General features: G+C 35.8%; 1 protein-coding gene across 6 annotated transcripts; it reads right to left on the bottom strand.

The window, feature by feature from the left end:
- Window positions 1-447: 447 nt before the first annotated feature.
- On the bottom strand, window positions 448-16,979 carry LOC7497795 (calcium-transporting ATPase 9, plasma membrane-type-like). Of its 6 annotated transcripts, none has more exons than XM_052455340.1 (34): window positions 16,201-16,975; window positions 15,574-15,690; window positions 15,451-15,490; window positions 15,139-15,254; window positions 14,919-15,050; window positions 14,748-14,837; window positions 12,534-12,603; window positions 12,108-12,178; window positions 11,929-12,012; window positions 11,766-11,843; window positions 11,617-11,688; window positions 11,330-11,413; window positions 11,154-11,236; window positions 10,960-11,068; window positions 10,831-10,886; window positions 10,690-10,732; window positions 10,501-10,584; window positions 10,265-10,402; window positions 10,007-10,072; window positions 9,801-9,899; window positions 9,325-9,435; window positions 8,842-9,009; window positions 8,413-8,472; window positions 7,692-7,856; window positions 7,428-7,544; window positions 6,602-6,700; window positions 5,726-5,863; window positions 4,877-4,977; window positions 3,786-3,831; window positions 3,535-3,669; window positions 3,251-3,358; window positions 3,078-3,169; window positions 2,589-2,756; window positions 448-839 (listed from the first exon to the last, which is right to left on the bottom strand). In XM_052455340.1, exons 1-33 carry the CDS (start codon window positions 16,429-16,431, stop codon window positions 2,621-2,623), a joined length of 3,339 nt encoding a protein of 1,112 aa, XP_052311300.1. In that variant the 5' UTR covers window positions 16,432-16,975; the 3' UTR covers window positions 448-839; window positions 2,589-2,620. The 6 variants fall into 6 exon arrangements, 5 of the variants coding, with proteins under 5 accessions (XP_052311300.1, XP_052311298.1, XP_052311299.1 ...); XM_052455338.1 differs by lacking the exon at window positions 448-839 and adding an exon at window positions 1,951-2,200; XM_052455339.1 differs by lacking the exon at window positions 448-839 and adding an exon at window positions 1,951-2,130.
- Between the last annotated feature and the right edge of the window lie 263 nt (window positions 16,980-17,242).

The following is a 17,242-nucleotide window of genomic DNA, read 5'->3' as shown; positions in this document are numbered from 1 at the left end:
GCTAATTTGCTAATTGGTCTGCGGGGTACCAAAATAATGACTGATCTAATCAAGGGTTGGTACCAAAATTAATAAATATTACTATTGGCTGAACTTAGGGATGGCAATGGAACCCAAATGGGCTTTCAAAATCTTCAACTTGAATGTTATAATTTAAAATTATTTAATATATAATTGACTTAATTGAAAACTATTTAATATATAATTAACTTAAATATATAATTTTGAAAACTTCAAGGTTATTTATTTATTTATATCGGGTCAAATTCAGGTTAAGCAAAACAATTTTACCTGAACTTGATCAAGTCTATAAAATTCTTATCCATTTAAATTAGTTCAAGTCATTGGTTCAAGCAAAATTATCATCACTACTTGTTAAAAAAATTTGTTTTAGCCAGCATCAAAATTGAACAGCTGAACCAGTAAAAGAAGCTATCAAATGAAAGATAAAGAGATTGATTTGTGGAAAACCGCTCATAATTAACAGAAGCCATTGAGCTCTTTCCGAGCTTAGAACTTTAGGCCATCAACAAACCCACTATCCATAGACATTGCAAAAATAAATTAAAAAACCTTTGCAAGAATCCTTATAACAGATTTAGAGCTTTTTATTCTGAAACAAAACATTCTAACAGATCCTAAAGAAACCAACAACGTAGAATTCAACAAGACGTGCTGCTTGCAGATCTTTGAGAAGATGCCGTCAAGATCGTGTCTTGGCTCCATATTTTCCTCCAACCAATCCCCGAGGATTTTGCTAATGTCTTTGGTGCCAGCAAGATTGCTGGGTTGTTAAAGGTTTTTATATATAAATCTCCACTCATTTACCCATTCATTATCTATCCAACCATACCAACACAAATCATTTCATTAATCAGTCCAAAAATAGAAACATTTGATGAACTCAAAGCCTATTTTAGTGGAAGTTAATTTCCCCTCCCGAGTAAGCACATATTCATCATTTCCTTTAGCTCAAATGCATTATTTATTCTGAAATATCCATCTCAAATGATATCAAGTGTTGAAGGAATGGACTCGACTAACGGATTTCAAATAACACCAACCATCCAATAGTAGGATATTATTTAAAACAAACAAGGCTCATTTGCAGTGAATACTTTGAGATTAGTAACATTCCTCGTACAATTGATAAATAATGTGTTCGGATTCGGATGGAATGCAGCAATTTGCAGTGATTTTAAGCTATGATGCAGCAGAGAGCATGTCAATTGAAGACACCCTGTTTATGGGTGTGTTTGAATAATATCTCAGTTGCAACAACAAATGATTGATGCTCAATCTGAGATGGTAAATATAATGGGTGAATTAGCAGTTTACAACTCCCAGCAACATCAGCTACAACAAGAAATTAGAGAGAATGAGAGGTGCAAGATGAACTTTATTGGCCCAATTCAAGTCAACAAGACACTTTGAATTTAGATCAACTGCTAAATCAAGCAAATGATCAGGAAAAATCCCACTTCTATCGACTTTCATGTAGGAGCAATTAATATGGTCTCGATGATTTATAAACTAGTTTCTAGTGCATTTTTAAGTTTTTTGTTTGCTCATGCTGGAGGGGGCAGAAAGGAATGATGGCCGTAGATTATTGACCGAAATTGCTTGTTTATACAAGTTCTGCTCATAATTGTTTTGTTTCAATCTACCCCAGTGGATTTTGTTTTTAATTATTATGATAAGTACATAATTTCACCAAAATTTCTTTCCAAATTCCTTCTCTGTTTTTTGAAAAAAAAAATTCAAAAAAATTCTCAACCATACGAAGGTCAAAAACCAAATGCTCAGTCAGTCCCCACCCTGTTTGCAATTCATTCAAATGTATGAGATTTGATCTTTGGTAAAGCTAGCATATCATATCATATGGAAAAAAAAAAAATTCAAATCGACCCAAGCAATAATCCTCCAAGTATTAACAACTGGCTGTGGAAATACTAGCAACTGTTCAGTGAAACCTTAACGAAGATGGTTTGCATATTGTCAAAAATAACAAATACAGACAATATAGAAGTATCAATATAGGAATCCATCATAAATATTCAACGAGTGAGTTCATGATGATTAATCATCGTTCTTTCGATAACACACCATTAGTCGAAGTGCTTAACACACCTGGTGATCATAGTGTTCCATCAGGGCTTAACTTAGCCAAGAAATCCTTTTCAAAGTCACTACGTGAGTCCTGGCATGGAAAGCACATGCAGAAACACATATACATTCAACTACAAGAAAGAGGAACAAATCCTCCTCAATGCAGAAACATATAGACATTGAACTACAAGAAAGAGGAACAAATCCTCCTCTATGTACTATCATCATGTTCAGAAAATCCACTTTACTCAGGTCTTTACCCCCCCTTGCAGACGTAAAAGAAGTTTCAATAGAAAAGGCAAATCTAATTCTTTATATCTTATTTTACAATTCATGTAACCAGCGGATATAACACTAGATGTTTCCAGTTGTTTTACACAGTTACTGAAATATCATCTTACTACTATATTGGGGGTTAGTTTAGGTTTTACCATATCACCTATATGCAGTTATGCACGTTGAGCATATCAGTGTGTTACCTTTCATGAACTGGATGCCCTGTGTCAGGATATCAGTTTAATGAAAGCCCCCACTGGGGCATTAATGCATTCCTAGCAGTTCTGAATCGTCGAAATGGCTTTCTGAAGTACACAGATAGCGGAGTCTTCGGAACTGGAATGAGTTTTCCAACTGCGGCAAGAGGCCAGCTGTTAAAAGAAAACAGTAGTCAGGATGAGAAGTGATGATTTCACACAACAATACAGTATATACCTCCAAAAAAAAAAAAAAAAAACCTCGCAAAGCCTTCAAAACATTTAGTCACTAGCCAAGTAATTTGCATGCACAAGAATAATAGTAGTAACAAAAAGAAAAACATCCAATCACCTAACTCAGACCATCTAATTAAATGGCAAATGTTCCACAAAGCATCAAACCAAAACTGTAAGTAAAACAAGGCAGACTCAAAGTAGAACCAGGCATAACTAGTTGATATATCTCATCCTATAAAAACTGGTAATTTAACTAACCTGACAATGCCAATGGCAACACATATAAGCCATTGTTTCCAATTAAGTCTCACAGTTGTGGTAAAGTCTCCAGTGAATTCAATGAGGATTATCTGTAAAGCAATTAGCAGTGGCACTGTCAGTTCCCAGTATACTGCTGGTGAAAGGCCAAAAGAAAAGTAATGGTTGCTCACCTGAAGGATGACGGTAAATCCAACTATTCCCATAAATAAGTGGTTTTTTGTTACTCCTTTAAAGACATTTATTTCATCTGGCTTTCGAGCATTGAACTCATTGAAAACCTGTAAGTTAAAACAGTCAGCAAATGCAAGCTTTGCATCTTGAAAAGACAAAAATAACTTCTTTCCATGCGACATACTAGGGAATGATAATGGCACTGGTTTCATTTCTATCTCAACAGACTAAACGAGACTCATGAATACAACAAATAATACTTTTAGTCAAGTGGCAAACTTACTTGACAGAGAACAAATGCATTGAATATCACAGTATTCTTCGCAATTGTAGCATGTTTCCTGTCATCTTGATTCAAGTGAAGAATACTCAAGCCCCGGAAGTTGAGTACAAGGAGAACAGCAACTTGGTATAGAGCCTGAAATGGCATGAAAAGAATAGGTCATGAATATGCCGTAAAGCTACATTCGTACTCAGCCCATAGTAATCTCAGTATCTCTGGGATAACTTGTTAGCATTTCAGAGAAGAAATACCTGTATGAGCAAGTTCCTCCACATGATGTTTGTTATAAGGGGTTCCCTAAAAAAACAAGCAGAAGATCACTATTCAGATCATCATCCATCAAAATTCAGAGAGAGTTGCAAATACATTGAAAACCATCATGCAACATCTACAATCACGATATGCAAGAGAATCCCATTACCATACTTCTTGGACAAGCACAAGTCGAAGAGAAGTAAAATGACAAAGAACAAAGGATGAAGCCTGAAATATCTGTGCTTCAGTATCACCCTGTGTATTCTAACTTACCACTAATAGGTGTATAGGTTGTTTTAAATTTTCATGTAGTTAAATTTAACAATTACTCTACTTCTACTAACTAGGCCATACTGCCTGCAAATTAAAACAGAAATCATTTAATATCCTGAATCCAGAACCTAGGAAGACCTCGTATGTCCTGAGCTCTTTTCACAACCAAGAAATAAATTTCAGATGAGTGAAGTTGGCAACACAGTTTACAGAGCATGGAATAGACTGCTCAGCAAGTTCTCAACTTGACAAAGCATTGTATAGTTATCTTCAAAGCCAGAAATATGGTAGCAAAATATCTATGAAGAATGCAGCCCTTGTCATCAGAATAGACTAATAATAAGAAAAAAATAATAAATTGATCCACGTTGGATGAACTACAAAGGTGACAACGTCACAACCAATATTCAAAACAATAACAAAGCAAAATTCTACATTTTTTTTCTGGTATCAGAAGGCATAAAGTAAAATTTTGTAGGATCTCAGATTCTCAAACATTTGGAAGTTCCTCGATGTCAAGCAAACCATAACGAGACTGAATTTAAATAGACTCCCACCATTTTCCTCAGCTGATGATCAAAATAAAAGCAACCTCAATTCCCTTTCTTTAAAATAGGACATGGTCAAACAAAAATCTATCCCCAAAACTCACCATCAATGGAAGGCCTAGGATCAACATAAAGAAACATTAAGCATCAAAATGCCACAGTTTACATACCAGACAATTTAAGAGCCACATTAACTGCAGCTTGCATTTGTAGATTTATATGTCTACCGTAACATATTTGGCTAAAACATGGTACAAAGTACAAACCTTCGACCAACTGGTGTCCTATGCATAAGGTGGTCTGTTGGCGGTTCCGTCGCCAATGCAAGTGCCCCAAGTGTGTCCATGATAAGATTGACCCATAGAAGCTTTACAGCAAAAGTGAACAAGAATTAATATGTTTGATCATCATGAGACTGAATTTAGTTCAGCATCAAGAAAAATTTCCAAATTCAGGTATAACATCATCAATCCATTGAAATATTTTTTTTCTTGGGCTATATTTAAAATATGGAAGACACCCAGCATATCGTGTCTTCTGAATCAAACTTAAATGAGAAATTGCAATCTAAACAATTCTGAAACATCCAGAGCATCCCTCCCACACCCAACCAAGAAAACTCTATATTTACTTACCATACCCACTGCAAATACAAACAATCCCTCACTATATTCCTTGAAATTAAGGCTATAGTCATTCAACACATTGTACAAAAACAGATTTTTAAATAACAGGCAGTTCCTCTCTTTAAGATAGGGCCCAGATTAGATAAAATTGATCAGAAACAAGTTCAAGATAAAATCAAGTTCTTTTCCCTCAGGTGTAATAAAATCAAGTTCTTTTCCCTCAAGTGTACTTCAATATGCTATAAGTCAACTATTCTACCGATAAGCATGCATATAACCAGAGGTTTGGTCTGTCTTCTACATTGATAACATAATAAAACCAGTATACAGGCAAATTTGGAGGGCAATTCATGAGATTTTTAAAATTACTCGATCAGACCTGCAGTCATGAATATGCCACTGTGCTCTCTAACAAGCAAATTGATGCATAGGCTAAGATTAACATGATCAACCTGAAAGAAAATGCATATGAGAGAGAGAGAGAGAGACCTGCACTGTATTTAGGGGAACATCACCAGAAGAGACTGCTGCAACAACGTTGATTACTAAAGCTCCAACATTAACAGTGAGCTGGAATTGGATAAATTTCTGAATGTTGGCATACACAGAACGCCCCCATCGGACAACCTACATGTGAAAGAAAAAAAGTGTAATGAATATTAAGACCATACTCTACTTGAATGTTAATTCAGGAAGGTATGAAACATAACTGAAGAAATTGGAGCCACAAGAACCTATATATCTATCACACACGAACAACTATTGCAAAAGGAAGACGACATGTTTATGAAGAAAACCAAAACAATAAACTATATTAATGGCATAAAAGCTATTTAATGGAAATATATTAATGTAATGGACATGAGAGTACAAGCACAACTTCCCAGCAAAAGGAGGCCTAAAGGTCTAATGCTCTGCAAACAAGCAACATATTCCATGGTAGCAAGAAACCAAAAGGAATACAAGTTGCAAAGATGCAACTTCCAACCAATAAGTACATGTATTGAAGTGCGAGATTCATTCTTAAAGGAATGCTAAACAGAAAGTGGTGTTTTCTTCCTAAAGAAAGATGAACTCCAGCCCCAAGGAAAATAAGGCCTACATGTCCAAGTGCTTTGCACAGATGCAACATATTACATGATAGTAAGAAACCAAAAGGAATAGAAGTTGCATAACTTTCAACCTGTAAATACATATATTGAAAAGCAAAGCATTGGAATACATAGAAAAAGAAATGTGAAACAGAAAGGTGGTGTTTTCTTTCTAAAGAAAGATACACTCGAACTCCACCACACACCCCACCAAAAAAAAAAGGCTTGATACACGCGTAATTTTCTCATGTAAATAAGTCAAGTGCTTGCTAACCTTTACAACTGAAGCAAAATTATCATCCAAGATAACAATATCCGAGCTCTCTTTTGCAACTTCAGTCCCTTGAATGCCCATAGAAAGGCCTATATCAGCCTACAATACAAAATGTTACAAGTGCAGTCAATTGACATAGAAGCAATAAACAACTTGGAAAGTAGTGCAGATAAATTTGTTGAGTACAAGACCATGTAGTACAAGAGGCATAGAAAGGAAAAGAATCAGCTTTAATCTGAGAAAGTTTTCATTGCATCCAGACACATAATGCATAAAATCTCTAACTGTGCAAGACATTCAAGCTCGTTACCTTTTTTATTAGATATAATATGGGGAGACTTTTCCCTAGGAACTAAAATGACTGCTGGCACAAAATCTATCTCTAAGCAAAATACACAAGTTGCACTGACACAAATTTATACCTGTCTTCAAAATATTCCACAACATGTTGAAGAACGCATGTGTCATGGCTACATATAAATCAATGTTTTAGATATAAATGAACTAAAAGATATAACTAATGATCTGCTATGATATTGTTACAATTCTTATTTATCATACCTTTGTAATAGTCTACAATAGACACAGAAAACATTAATGTTCACACATCTAGACATTAGAAAGTTAATGTCTCTGAAACTAGAGGTCCAGTTCCAATGGTCACAATTGTTGCAACTCGAAAACATGTTCACGGACACAAGTTACCAAATAGCAAGCAAACAAAATGCCTTGCAATGTCTGTACCATAGTTACAAACTCTACCAGATGCATCCAAACTTTTTGGAAATATCAAACCACATGTAGAAAGGAAACAGGGATGACAAACCTCATGAAGTGCAGGAGCATCATTCGTGCCATCTCCAGTCACAGCTACAACTTCCCCTCCCTTACGAAGGGCTTGCACAAGCAAAAGCTTGTCATTAGGAGACGATCTTCCCATCACCTACATATCATTACTCCTAAGTCAAACAATTTTTTATACTAAAAACAACAAAACCAGCTATCTCAGCTTCCAGAGGTAATTATAAGCTAAACTTCATGAAAATTTCCACTTTGTGCAGTCAAAAACTTTGTGCTGTTTGGAACAAACCGTTATTTTCTTGGCAATTATTTCTCTTTCTTTTTCTGAATATGCACGGAATACTTTTCCTTCAATGATGTTAGGCTCCGTAGCATCAGCCCCTGAACTGAGAATCCCACACTCCAAAGCTATTGCTTTTGCTGTTTGAATATTGTCTCCAGTGACCATTCGTACCTATGATTTCACAAACATATTATTCTGATTAGCCTTTTTCCCAAATCGTTTCATCATAATATGCCATGGATGAGATAGATTTTACATACAAATAGATTTCATACAGGTACAAGAAATGCTAAAATTAGAGCAACAAATGCTCGTCCCAGTAAGGGTTTTTGAAATTCCAAGAGGGGCAAGGTGCTAAGGCAACAGCTAGTCTTGCTTTGTCTCAGTGCACTCCAAAGTAGGAATATGCAATAGTCTTTCAGGATAACCATCTACATTCCAGTTGCTTTGGTATAAAATAGTTATTGCAGATACGAAGAGATAGATAGCTTTGTACCTCTAGTTTTTTGTTTTTGTAGTGGTTTATAGGAGGATATCTCATCCTCTGTTTCCTTCTCTTCCATTCTTTGTTAATAATGTTATTTTCCTAATTCAGTAAAGGTCACTTTGATTGACTATTAAACATAACAAACTTCAGCCTTCTAAGCATCATCCGTTAATGCATATGATGGCATGACCATTTTCATAAAGTAAAATTAAAACATGATTTCTGTAATTAATAAACAACCTTTACACCAGCTGCTGTGCAAATTCTCACTGCATCTTTTACACCTGGGCGACAAGGATCCTGCACAGGAATGCATTAGCTAAATACAAGTAAAGCCTAAACACCTATTAAAGTTGACACTTATGGACAGGCTAAGGAAAACTTGAGTTAATTTACATATCAGAAAAAAGAAACAATAAAACTTTTGATAGTTCAATCAAAGCATGAAACCTATATGTTCTACATGCAGTCAAAACCAAAAGAGCTCCCATGCTAGTAGTGCAAGGATGATCGATGAGTCTTCTTATAAATGTGAATGGGTGGAGATAAATGACATCTAGCATCTAAAGCGTATCTACACCAATAACCTTATATCATGGTCAACTTATTAATTATGGAGAGAGAGATCCACATAATCCAAAAGAGAAAAAGAGGTGTGAAAATGCACACCTTGATGCCAACAATAGCAAGCAAAACAAGCTCATCTTCAGGCAAAACCCATTTTCCTAAGCTCTCTTCATCAGTAGGAACTTTGTCCAATTCATATGGTCTGTATGCAATAGCAACACATCGCAAGCTGCAGGCAGCCATGTCATCAATAGCGACCTTAAAAAAATCCTGCAAGGGGATTTACAAGAGGAATCGTCACCCAAAAAAAATAACAGTCACATGTTAAGAGATTCTAAATTACTCTCTTACCTTTGCATGGAAACAGTTCAAATGATGGCTTATTTTATGATCTGATGCTGTGTGTTTCATGCAACTAACTCAAAATATTACCATTTTTAATTTAACAAACCACCGGTCCCTAAAATGCAAACTTCAGATAGAATCAAAATTTTAAATTAAAAAGCAATGACCTTCCAGTATGTGTGCTTCGTATAAAACCTATGGAAACCAGCTTTAAAACAATTTCAGCAAAAGAACACTCACCATTTCTTTATCAATGGATTGCAATGAACCGTTTGAATCAAGATATCCAGTACAAGAGGCAAGAACCATCTCAGCTGCTCCCTTCCAGTGTATGTGAACTTTAGAATCAGCCTGCCAAAATAAAATGGTGAACGAAAGTTTATCAGAATACAGCAACTTATTACTTAGTAGTGCACAGGTTCAGTGATGAACACAAATGAGAGATCTTGCACTCATAAAGTGTGCAAGAAGATTATGGCATGCTTCAGGCATAGAGCATTGTCAATCCTTAAATCAATGAAGAAATAATGATTTAGCAACAGGCAAATCAATGGCAACATTTTCCATGCATCAGGTTCCAAACAGGTAAATCAACAGCTATATTTTCCATGCAACAAATGCAAAATGATAGAGGAGAAAATATTATGACTGATACCAAACGCCAGATCAACTTGTGATCACCAAAGTCAGGGGCAAAGTTAGATTGAAGAGAATACCGTTTGTATTGCAACACCACCTCGCTTCTTCTCGGAATTAAAAGGGAAAACACGCAGAATTTTGGACTCTGCTCTAAGAACATCAAACTTCATCCCCAACTGATAACAAAATTAAGAAAAACAAATATGAAAATGGCAAGTGTGATATGCTGGACAGTGGACTAATATACTCAATATAGACAGTGGAATATGGTTAGAGGTTGTGCCTTGACTGCCCAAGAGAGGATAGCCTTTTCAGTTGGAGATCCAGTAATCTCTACGTCTCCACCATCCTGCCACAATAGCAGTCAACAACAAATTTCATTCTTTCAAGGGAAATATGCTCTCAAAGTAATCCACGATGTCCAAGATAAAAAAACGTTATCAAACTAGAAGTCAGGAAATAATATATACAATGATTAGATTAAGAGAGAGCACGAGAATAATCAACAAAAGCAAAGAACAAAAGCAAAAGAGAGTGCTACCTTGGGAACAAACACATTGCCTGTTGTGTTCTGTGCAATACCCTCACATAACAACAAGCCAGCTTCTGACTGCAATTGTGAGGGGTCATCTGGTGGGTTTATCTTCTGATTCCCAACATAAGCCTCAACCACAGTCATCTGTAAAGTGAAACATCCACAAATCAAACCCAAGCACAGAACACGGCATGCCCGCTTCACTAAGTAATCATGCTCGTGCTCCCTACAGTGAAACCCACCTGATTCAAAGTCAATGTTCCAGTCTTATCACTGCAAATTGTTGTTGAAGAGCCCATAGTTTCACATGCTGAAAGCCTACGAACCTGAATATCTATGCTGTTAGACAGGGATGTTTTACAAACTAGAATTCAAATCAGAGGGAATTATAGAAGAAAATGACTTTGATGAAAATAGAGAAAGATACTTGCCAAGGCTTTATCAGCCATCATTTTCCGCATTGAATATGCCAGACTGTGACGCAATAAAGCACAAAAATATGATGAAAATGGATATGAGATACTGATCACTAGATAGCATGCACTAATATTATAGAGATGACTTTTACTTACGTCAAGGTAACAGCCAATGGAAGTCCCTCAGGAACGGCAACCACCACAATCGTAACCTACATGATTATACATTTAGTAAGGAAATTACATAATACATAAATATAAAATGAATCCAGGGACTTCACTTACTGCAATGGTAAGTATTTTTATCACTCCGTCTACTGCTTTACTGACTGTTGTCTCGCCTTTGATAAACTGGACACTTCCATCTGGATTTTTTGTATTTCCAGTAAAATATCTAACAGGTATAATGAGATTGTAGCCGGTAAGTTGGTATACAGGCAATGTAACAGTGACTAATTGAATAATAACATTTACCCTACCGGCCCAAAAGGACAGCAAGCACAGAAAGAGCTACAGCAAGCCCCGCAATGCCTATAAAAGTTGCGAGTCCATTCAAACGTACCTAACACAGTCATTAAAGGATAACCTTAAAGCTGCAGCAAATTACATTTATTGATGCTAGATACAGTTGAAGTAACAAGAATTGAGATGAAACCTGCAAGGGAGTTTCTTCACCAGTATCCTCTGAGATACTTGCCATCAACAAACCCCATTCAGTATTGATTCCAACACCAGTTACCTGAAAATGGGCCAAGAAGAAATGAGCCTACAAGGTGGTAAATTCATATAACAAATACCAGATTATTTTGCAAATAAAAGGAAATGCTGCTGTTAATTACAATGGACAACAAAAAAAGGAAAAGGAGAGGTGCTTCATAAAAATAACTCAGAATCATCATGATCATGCTTAAAAGAGAACAGAATGTAAAACTGCGCTTTTACCAGCATAGTGCCAATACCATCTGCTACTTTACAACCAGACATCAAAAAGGGAGCATTCTGATCCTTGTGAACCTACAATAGAGAACAGACTTGTAATAATAGATTTCAACTATCAAGAAATTACAGAACCAGATGAGTAGTGAACTCACAATTTTGCTTTCACCGGTCATGCTAGATTCATCTATTGCAAGAGAATGGCCAGTAATCAAGATTCCATCAGCTGGAACCTGAGTGAAACACCTCAATATTTGTATAGTTAATTTAAGTGATTCAAATCATAGTAAAACTAAATTCATCAGGAATAAACCTCACCTGGTCTCCTATTCTAAGAGGCACAACATCACCAACTACAATATCAAATATTGAGATTTTCATAATTCTACCACCTCTCATGACCTGCAACAATTTCAGATATTTCCATTCCTTTAAACACCAAACGCTAGAAGATAGAAAAATAAGCAATAAAATATTTTCATCACTTTATTGCATACCTCTAATTGTATGTTTTGTTTTTCCTTATTTAAATTTTGAAACTGCAGAGATTGACGGTAATCACTAACAGCTAGAGATAAACAGACAAAAACAATAGTTAGAAAAAAGAAAAATCAATGCTTGGATAAAATAGCACATGGAGTTGAATGAGTGGGCCCAATAGAAGTTTTTCCAGAAATGATGAGAGAGCGGTTCAGTACTGAAGAAAAGTACAAGAAAATAATATCAGCATTGTTTAAAATTCATTTGGAATGCAGGAGGATGAAAGTAAATAAAACATGAAGTCTTTGACATAACCATTTCACAGCCATATAATCAGATGGATACTAACTTTCTAAAACTTGTAACATCCAAACTTTCATACATGGCTACCTTCTGCTAGCAACCATAAAAGCCTTATATTGAAAGAAGAATGAATTTGACACCTGTAACAATTATGACAAGCATAACAGCAAAAGAGATGCTCGCCCCATCATACCATCCATGTGACAAACCCTATGAGGAACAAGAAGTGTGAACAAGATATCAGTGTAAACAGGAAAAGGTCTGAAAAAGAATAAAAGGAGAGGAAGATCTACCCAAATAATGCACTGTGCAAATACTCATAATAGTTACTGATATACAACTTGCATCCTTAGCTTAGTCAAGCTAAAACATAGAAATATAGAGTTGTTTTGTTTTATTTATTAAGGATAGAATAGTATTTTTATTTTCTTTTAGGTTTAGCCTATATATAATCTCTTTGTATTTAGGTTAATCCTATTCTTTTTAGATTATTGTGATAACATCATGCAATATCAATGAAATCATAGTCTCCTCCTCTTATTTTTATATTTCTCTTTCATTTTTTTGGATTGTTTTAACATGGTATTAAAACATGGTTTCATGGAACGAAACTTAATCCCGAGCACAGCTTTCACAGATCCAACTTCAAGACGATATTTGTTTAGTTTTTACAATCTGGTATTTTGTTTTCTTTTCGTTTTCGTTCTAGTCTTCTTTGTTTTTTTAATTATGGCTACTGAAAGAGATGATTCGCTTCAGTCTGTGAGTGTAATGTTAGATGGAAAGAATTATTCGTATTGGAGTTATGTGATGAAAAATTTTATTAATATAAAAAGATGTTAGATATGTTAGTGAAACTTTTGTGATACCTAGGAATATTGATAAGGGTTATGCTGCTTTGATAGAAGCCTGGGAAGCAAACAATACAAAAATTATTACTTGGATTAACAATTCTGTTAAGCATTCCTTAGGTACACAGTTAACGAAGAATGAGACAACAAAAAAGGTTTAGGATTACCTACAAAGATTATTCATACAATCATATTTTGCAAAGCAGTATCAATTAGAGAATGGCATACAAGCTCTTCACCAGAAAAATATGAGTATTCAAGAATTTTATTCTACCATGACAGATCTTTAGGATCAATTGACCCTTACAGAATCGACAAAATTAAAGGCATGTGGTGCCAGTATTGCTCGTAGAGAACAACGATTGGTAAATTTTTTAACGACAATTTGCAGTGATTGTGAAGGACTTAGAGGTTTAATTTTGCATCGTTTTTCATTGCCTTCTATTGACTCAGTTTTCAATGCGTTATTGGTTGAAGAAATACGTCTCCACTCTTATTCTAAAAAAAGAAATTCTTTCTACTTCTAATCCTTCTGTGCTAGCAGTACCCTCCAAGTCATTCTCTAATAATCTAAATAAGCCTTACACAAGGGTTGTCTTCGACAAGTGCAGTTTCTCCAGGTAGAAAGGTCATTGGAAGGCTCAGTGTCCCAAGTTAAGATAGCAAAATCAAGCTTTGAAGTCTAGCAGCCAGTCACAATTTAATGCTCATAGACCACCTCAGGGCTACAAACCACCACACCACAATATTGCAGCAGTAGTTTCTTCATGTACAGATACTCTTGAGCAAAATGACTTTTCTGGAAAAAAACATATGCACGTTGTTGAAACTGCTCGTTCTATCTTGTTGTCTGCTTTTGTTCCTAGAGTGTTTTGGGGAGAAGCTATTCTTATAGTTATATGTTTGATTAATACAATTTCATCTTATCATAATAAGTTTTTCTCCTTTCAAAAAGTTGTCTGAGCATGCCCGTGATTATTCCATCTTTAGAGTTTTTTATTGTGCTTGTTTTGTTATTCGTTCTCATATAAAACGCGGTAAGTTGTCCTCTAGATCTGCTATTTGTGTCTTTCTTGGTTATGGTGAAGGTTAAAAAAAGTATTGTTTTAATCCAATAACTCAGAAACTTTATGTGTCTCGTCATGTTGTCTTTCTCGAGCATATACCTTTCTTTTCTATTCCATCTATTACTCATAACTTGACTAGATCTGATCTTATTTGTATAGATACTTTTTTTGAAGATTCAGATAGTTTATTGTCTCAAGTTCCTAGTACTTCAAACATCTCTTCTCATGTTCGACCAATTCATAATGATCATTTTGCAGATACTGACATTTTACTCTCCGGTACACCTAAAGCTTCCTTTTCTTTTATAGTCCCTTAAATATAATTTCCAATAATCTATGATAAGTCGGATATTCTACAGGTTCTTTATTTATGTTGTATTTCTTTGGATTGTTTTAGCAAAACACAATAAACAGAAATAATAGAAACCAAGCACACCTCTGTCTTGATTCCCAATCCCAGTGATGCTATAGCAGCTACAATCAAGATGATGAGGGTTAAATCTTGCCAAGCTTCCCAAAGGAACCTCTGCAATTAAAATTAAAGCATGGGGTAAGCAAAATATTGGTAATTAAGAAGAAGATAGCAACTCAAAACCACATATTATACCAAAAAACCACGTCCTTTTTTCTGGGGATATCTATTTGTTCCAAATGTGTTCATACGCTTTATCAAATCATTCTCATCTCCAACAATACCAGTGGCAAGATTGGTTTTCAGCATATTTGACAAGCCTTTAACCTGATTGAGGAAGAGATGACACACACTGTAAACAAGTTTACACGTAAAATTGTGTAAAACAAGGAAAGCATATTCACAGTTGACTTACGCCACCACATTGATGCAGAGAAAAAATATTATGATCCCTGGTCATTGAAGCGAGTTCTTCAAGTCCAATTGCATAATCACCTGTAACAGTTGGAGGTGTGGCTGAGGTACCCAACACTAGAGAAGCAAAAAAGAAGTTAATACAAAAAATCTATTTAAATGGAAAACGTACAGCCCCAAAAACTCCAAAACAGCAGACTACAATATGTTCAAAAAAAATCCAGAATCTCCACATATAAACTCATTTGACTACATCAAAGTAAGATTCTGAGCAGTGAGAAGATGATTAAAAAAGTATTAGAGAGCAACATACCAATTTGTTGTTCACCCGCCAACCGAAAGAGTAATGCGGCCTGAAACAACAAATAACTGTTAATCAAGAAATAAGACAGCCTCAAGTGCATGATGAGAAGCTCGCTAATGTTAGAAAAATCACCCTTATAACTTGCGCATGGGATCTGACCATCCTTCTTCTCTGCTCTCTCTCTTCTTCCTTTTTCAAGTCCAAGGTGTACCGAAAACGCCGTGAAGCATTTAACACAAGTGCTGCTTGCTGCAAAAGACACGAACAACTTTAGTTGCAACCCAAGAAAAAACAAATACAAATCAAACTTGCAAGAAAAAATGTCCAAACCTACACCAGATTTGGCATCCATTGCTTAAAAAAGGAATCACCAAGTGGATGAAACCAACAACGAAAATAGAGTTCAACATCAACTCTAAACTCGAAAATGCATTATAATTCCTAAAGGCGAACTTATTCCACATGATAATAAAGGCAGGTATAGTATTCATATTCAAAAAAATAAAAATCTATACATATTCTAACTACATACAAAACCACCTCCCTCTCCCTCTCCATCTATAAACAGTCAATCATCATTCATCTAAATAAATAAACATCATCCAACGCAAACGAAACTCAAAACACCAAATGCGTCATCTATAAACCAGAGATATAAATCCATTCAGTAATGATAATAATAATAACAGCAAACATGCAGACAATGCAGCATTATAATAACAATGATAAAATAACAATGATAAAGAAAAAAATATTCACCCTCCATCGGCGAAGAATCTCGAGAGGAGCGTTTTTGGTGTGAGCGATATCAAAAGGATCGTCGTCGTCGTCGTCGTCAAGTTCAAACTCCTTAATAGGTTGTCCCACCTCCAAGTCATCAGTCTTCCTAGGGGATGCCGAAGACGGCAGCAACCCGTTGGATGAACAGCTGCTTCTCGTGGTCATTCTCTCTTCTTTGGATTTGGCTTCTTCTTCTTCGATTCTCTTCATCTGTTATCTTTGTTAGGACAACAAACACAGAATATACAGAATTTAATGTCGCGTGGAGAGATGGCGCATGAAAATCCCGACGGTTGTTGCAGCGGGAAAAGGATAGGCCACCACCGCCAGCTCCTCAACTCCAAAATATACGTGTAACAAACCAACGCACCGTAAAATCAAATCAGTTAACAAATAAAAATAACGGAAACAGATGAGAGGGTGGGAGAGAGAATGTTGGAGTGATTGGGTGGTGTGAGCGGTAATGTCGGAGGCGTTAGTTACGGAGGAAGTTACTGTTAGGTTTTGTTAGATAGAGAGATTTAACAAACTTGTAACAGAAAGAAAAGAAAAAAAAAAAACAACAACAACAACGATGATATGATATTAAGTAGTTAAAAAAAGAGTTGGATACGGTAGGTTAGGTTACCATGACGGCAGGGATCGGGTGGTTTTGGTGGCGGGGATAGAAAAATCGGTGGGTTTGGGGAATTAATCGACAGCTCATGGGAAGTGTGTGGGTGGAGAGAGAGCTAGTATTTTGGTTGAAAAACAAACAATAGGAAACTTCCTGGAACCCGCGCGAACCTCTGATAAGTACACTGGTGCTTTGATTTGTTTTTTACTCCCTGTGATTTTAATTGTTCTATTTCGATCCCTAAAGTTTAGCATGTGTTTATTCTTGATCGTGTTTTAGACAGATTGTCCTTGTTGATTGCATTGGTTTCTGTTTTTCAAGGTTTTCTCGAGAAAGGTGGAACCCGGATTGTCTAGGAATGGAGGCTTATGTGAGGGAAGATTGGGATAATTTAAGAGTTAAAAA

The sequence above is a fragment of the Populus trichocarpa genome, chromosome 8 (genome assembly GCF_000002775.5).
Source record: "Populus trichocarpa isolate Nisqually-1 chromosome 8, P.trichocarpa_v4.1, whole genome shotgun sequence".
Classification (NCBI taxonomy): Eukaryota; Viridiplantae; Streptophyta; class Magnoliopsida; order Malpighiales; family Salicaceae; genus Populus; species Populus trichocarpa.
This window is presented reverse-complemented; position numbering and strand designations above follow the sequence as displayed.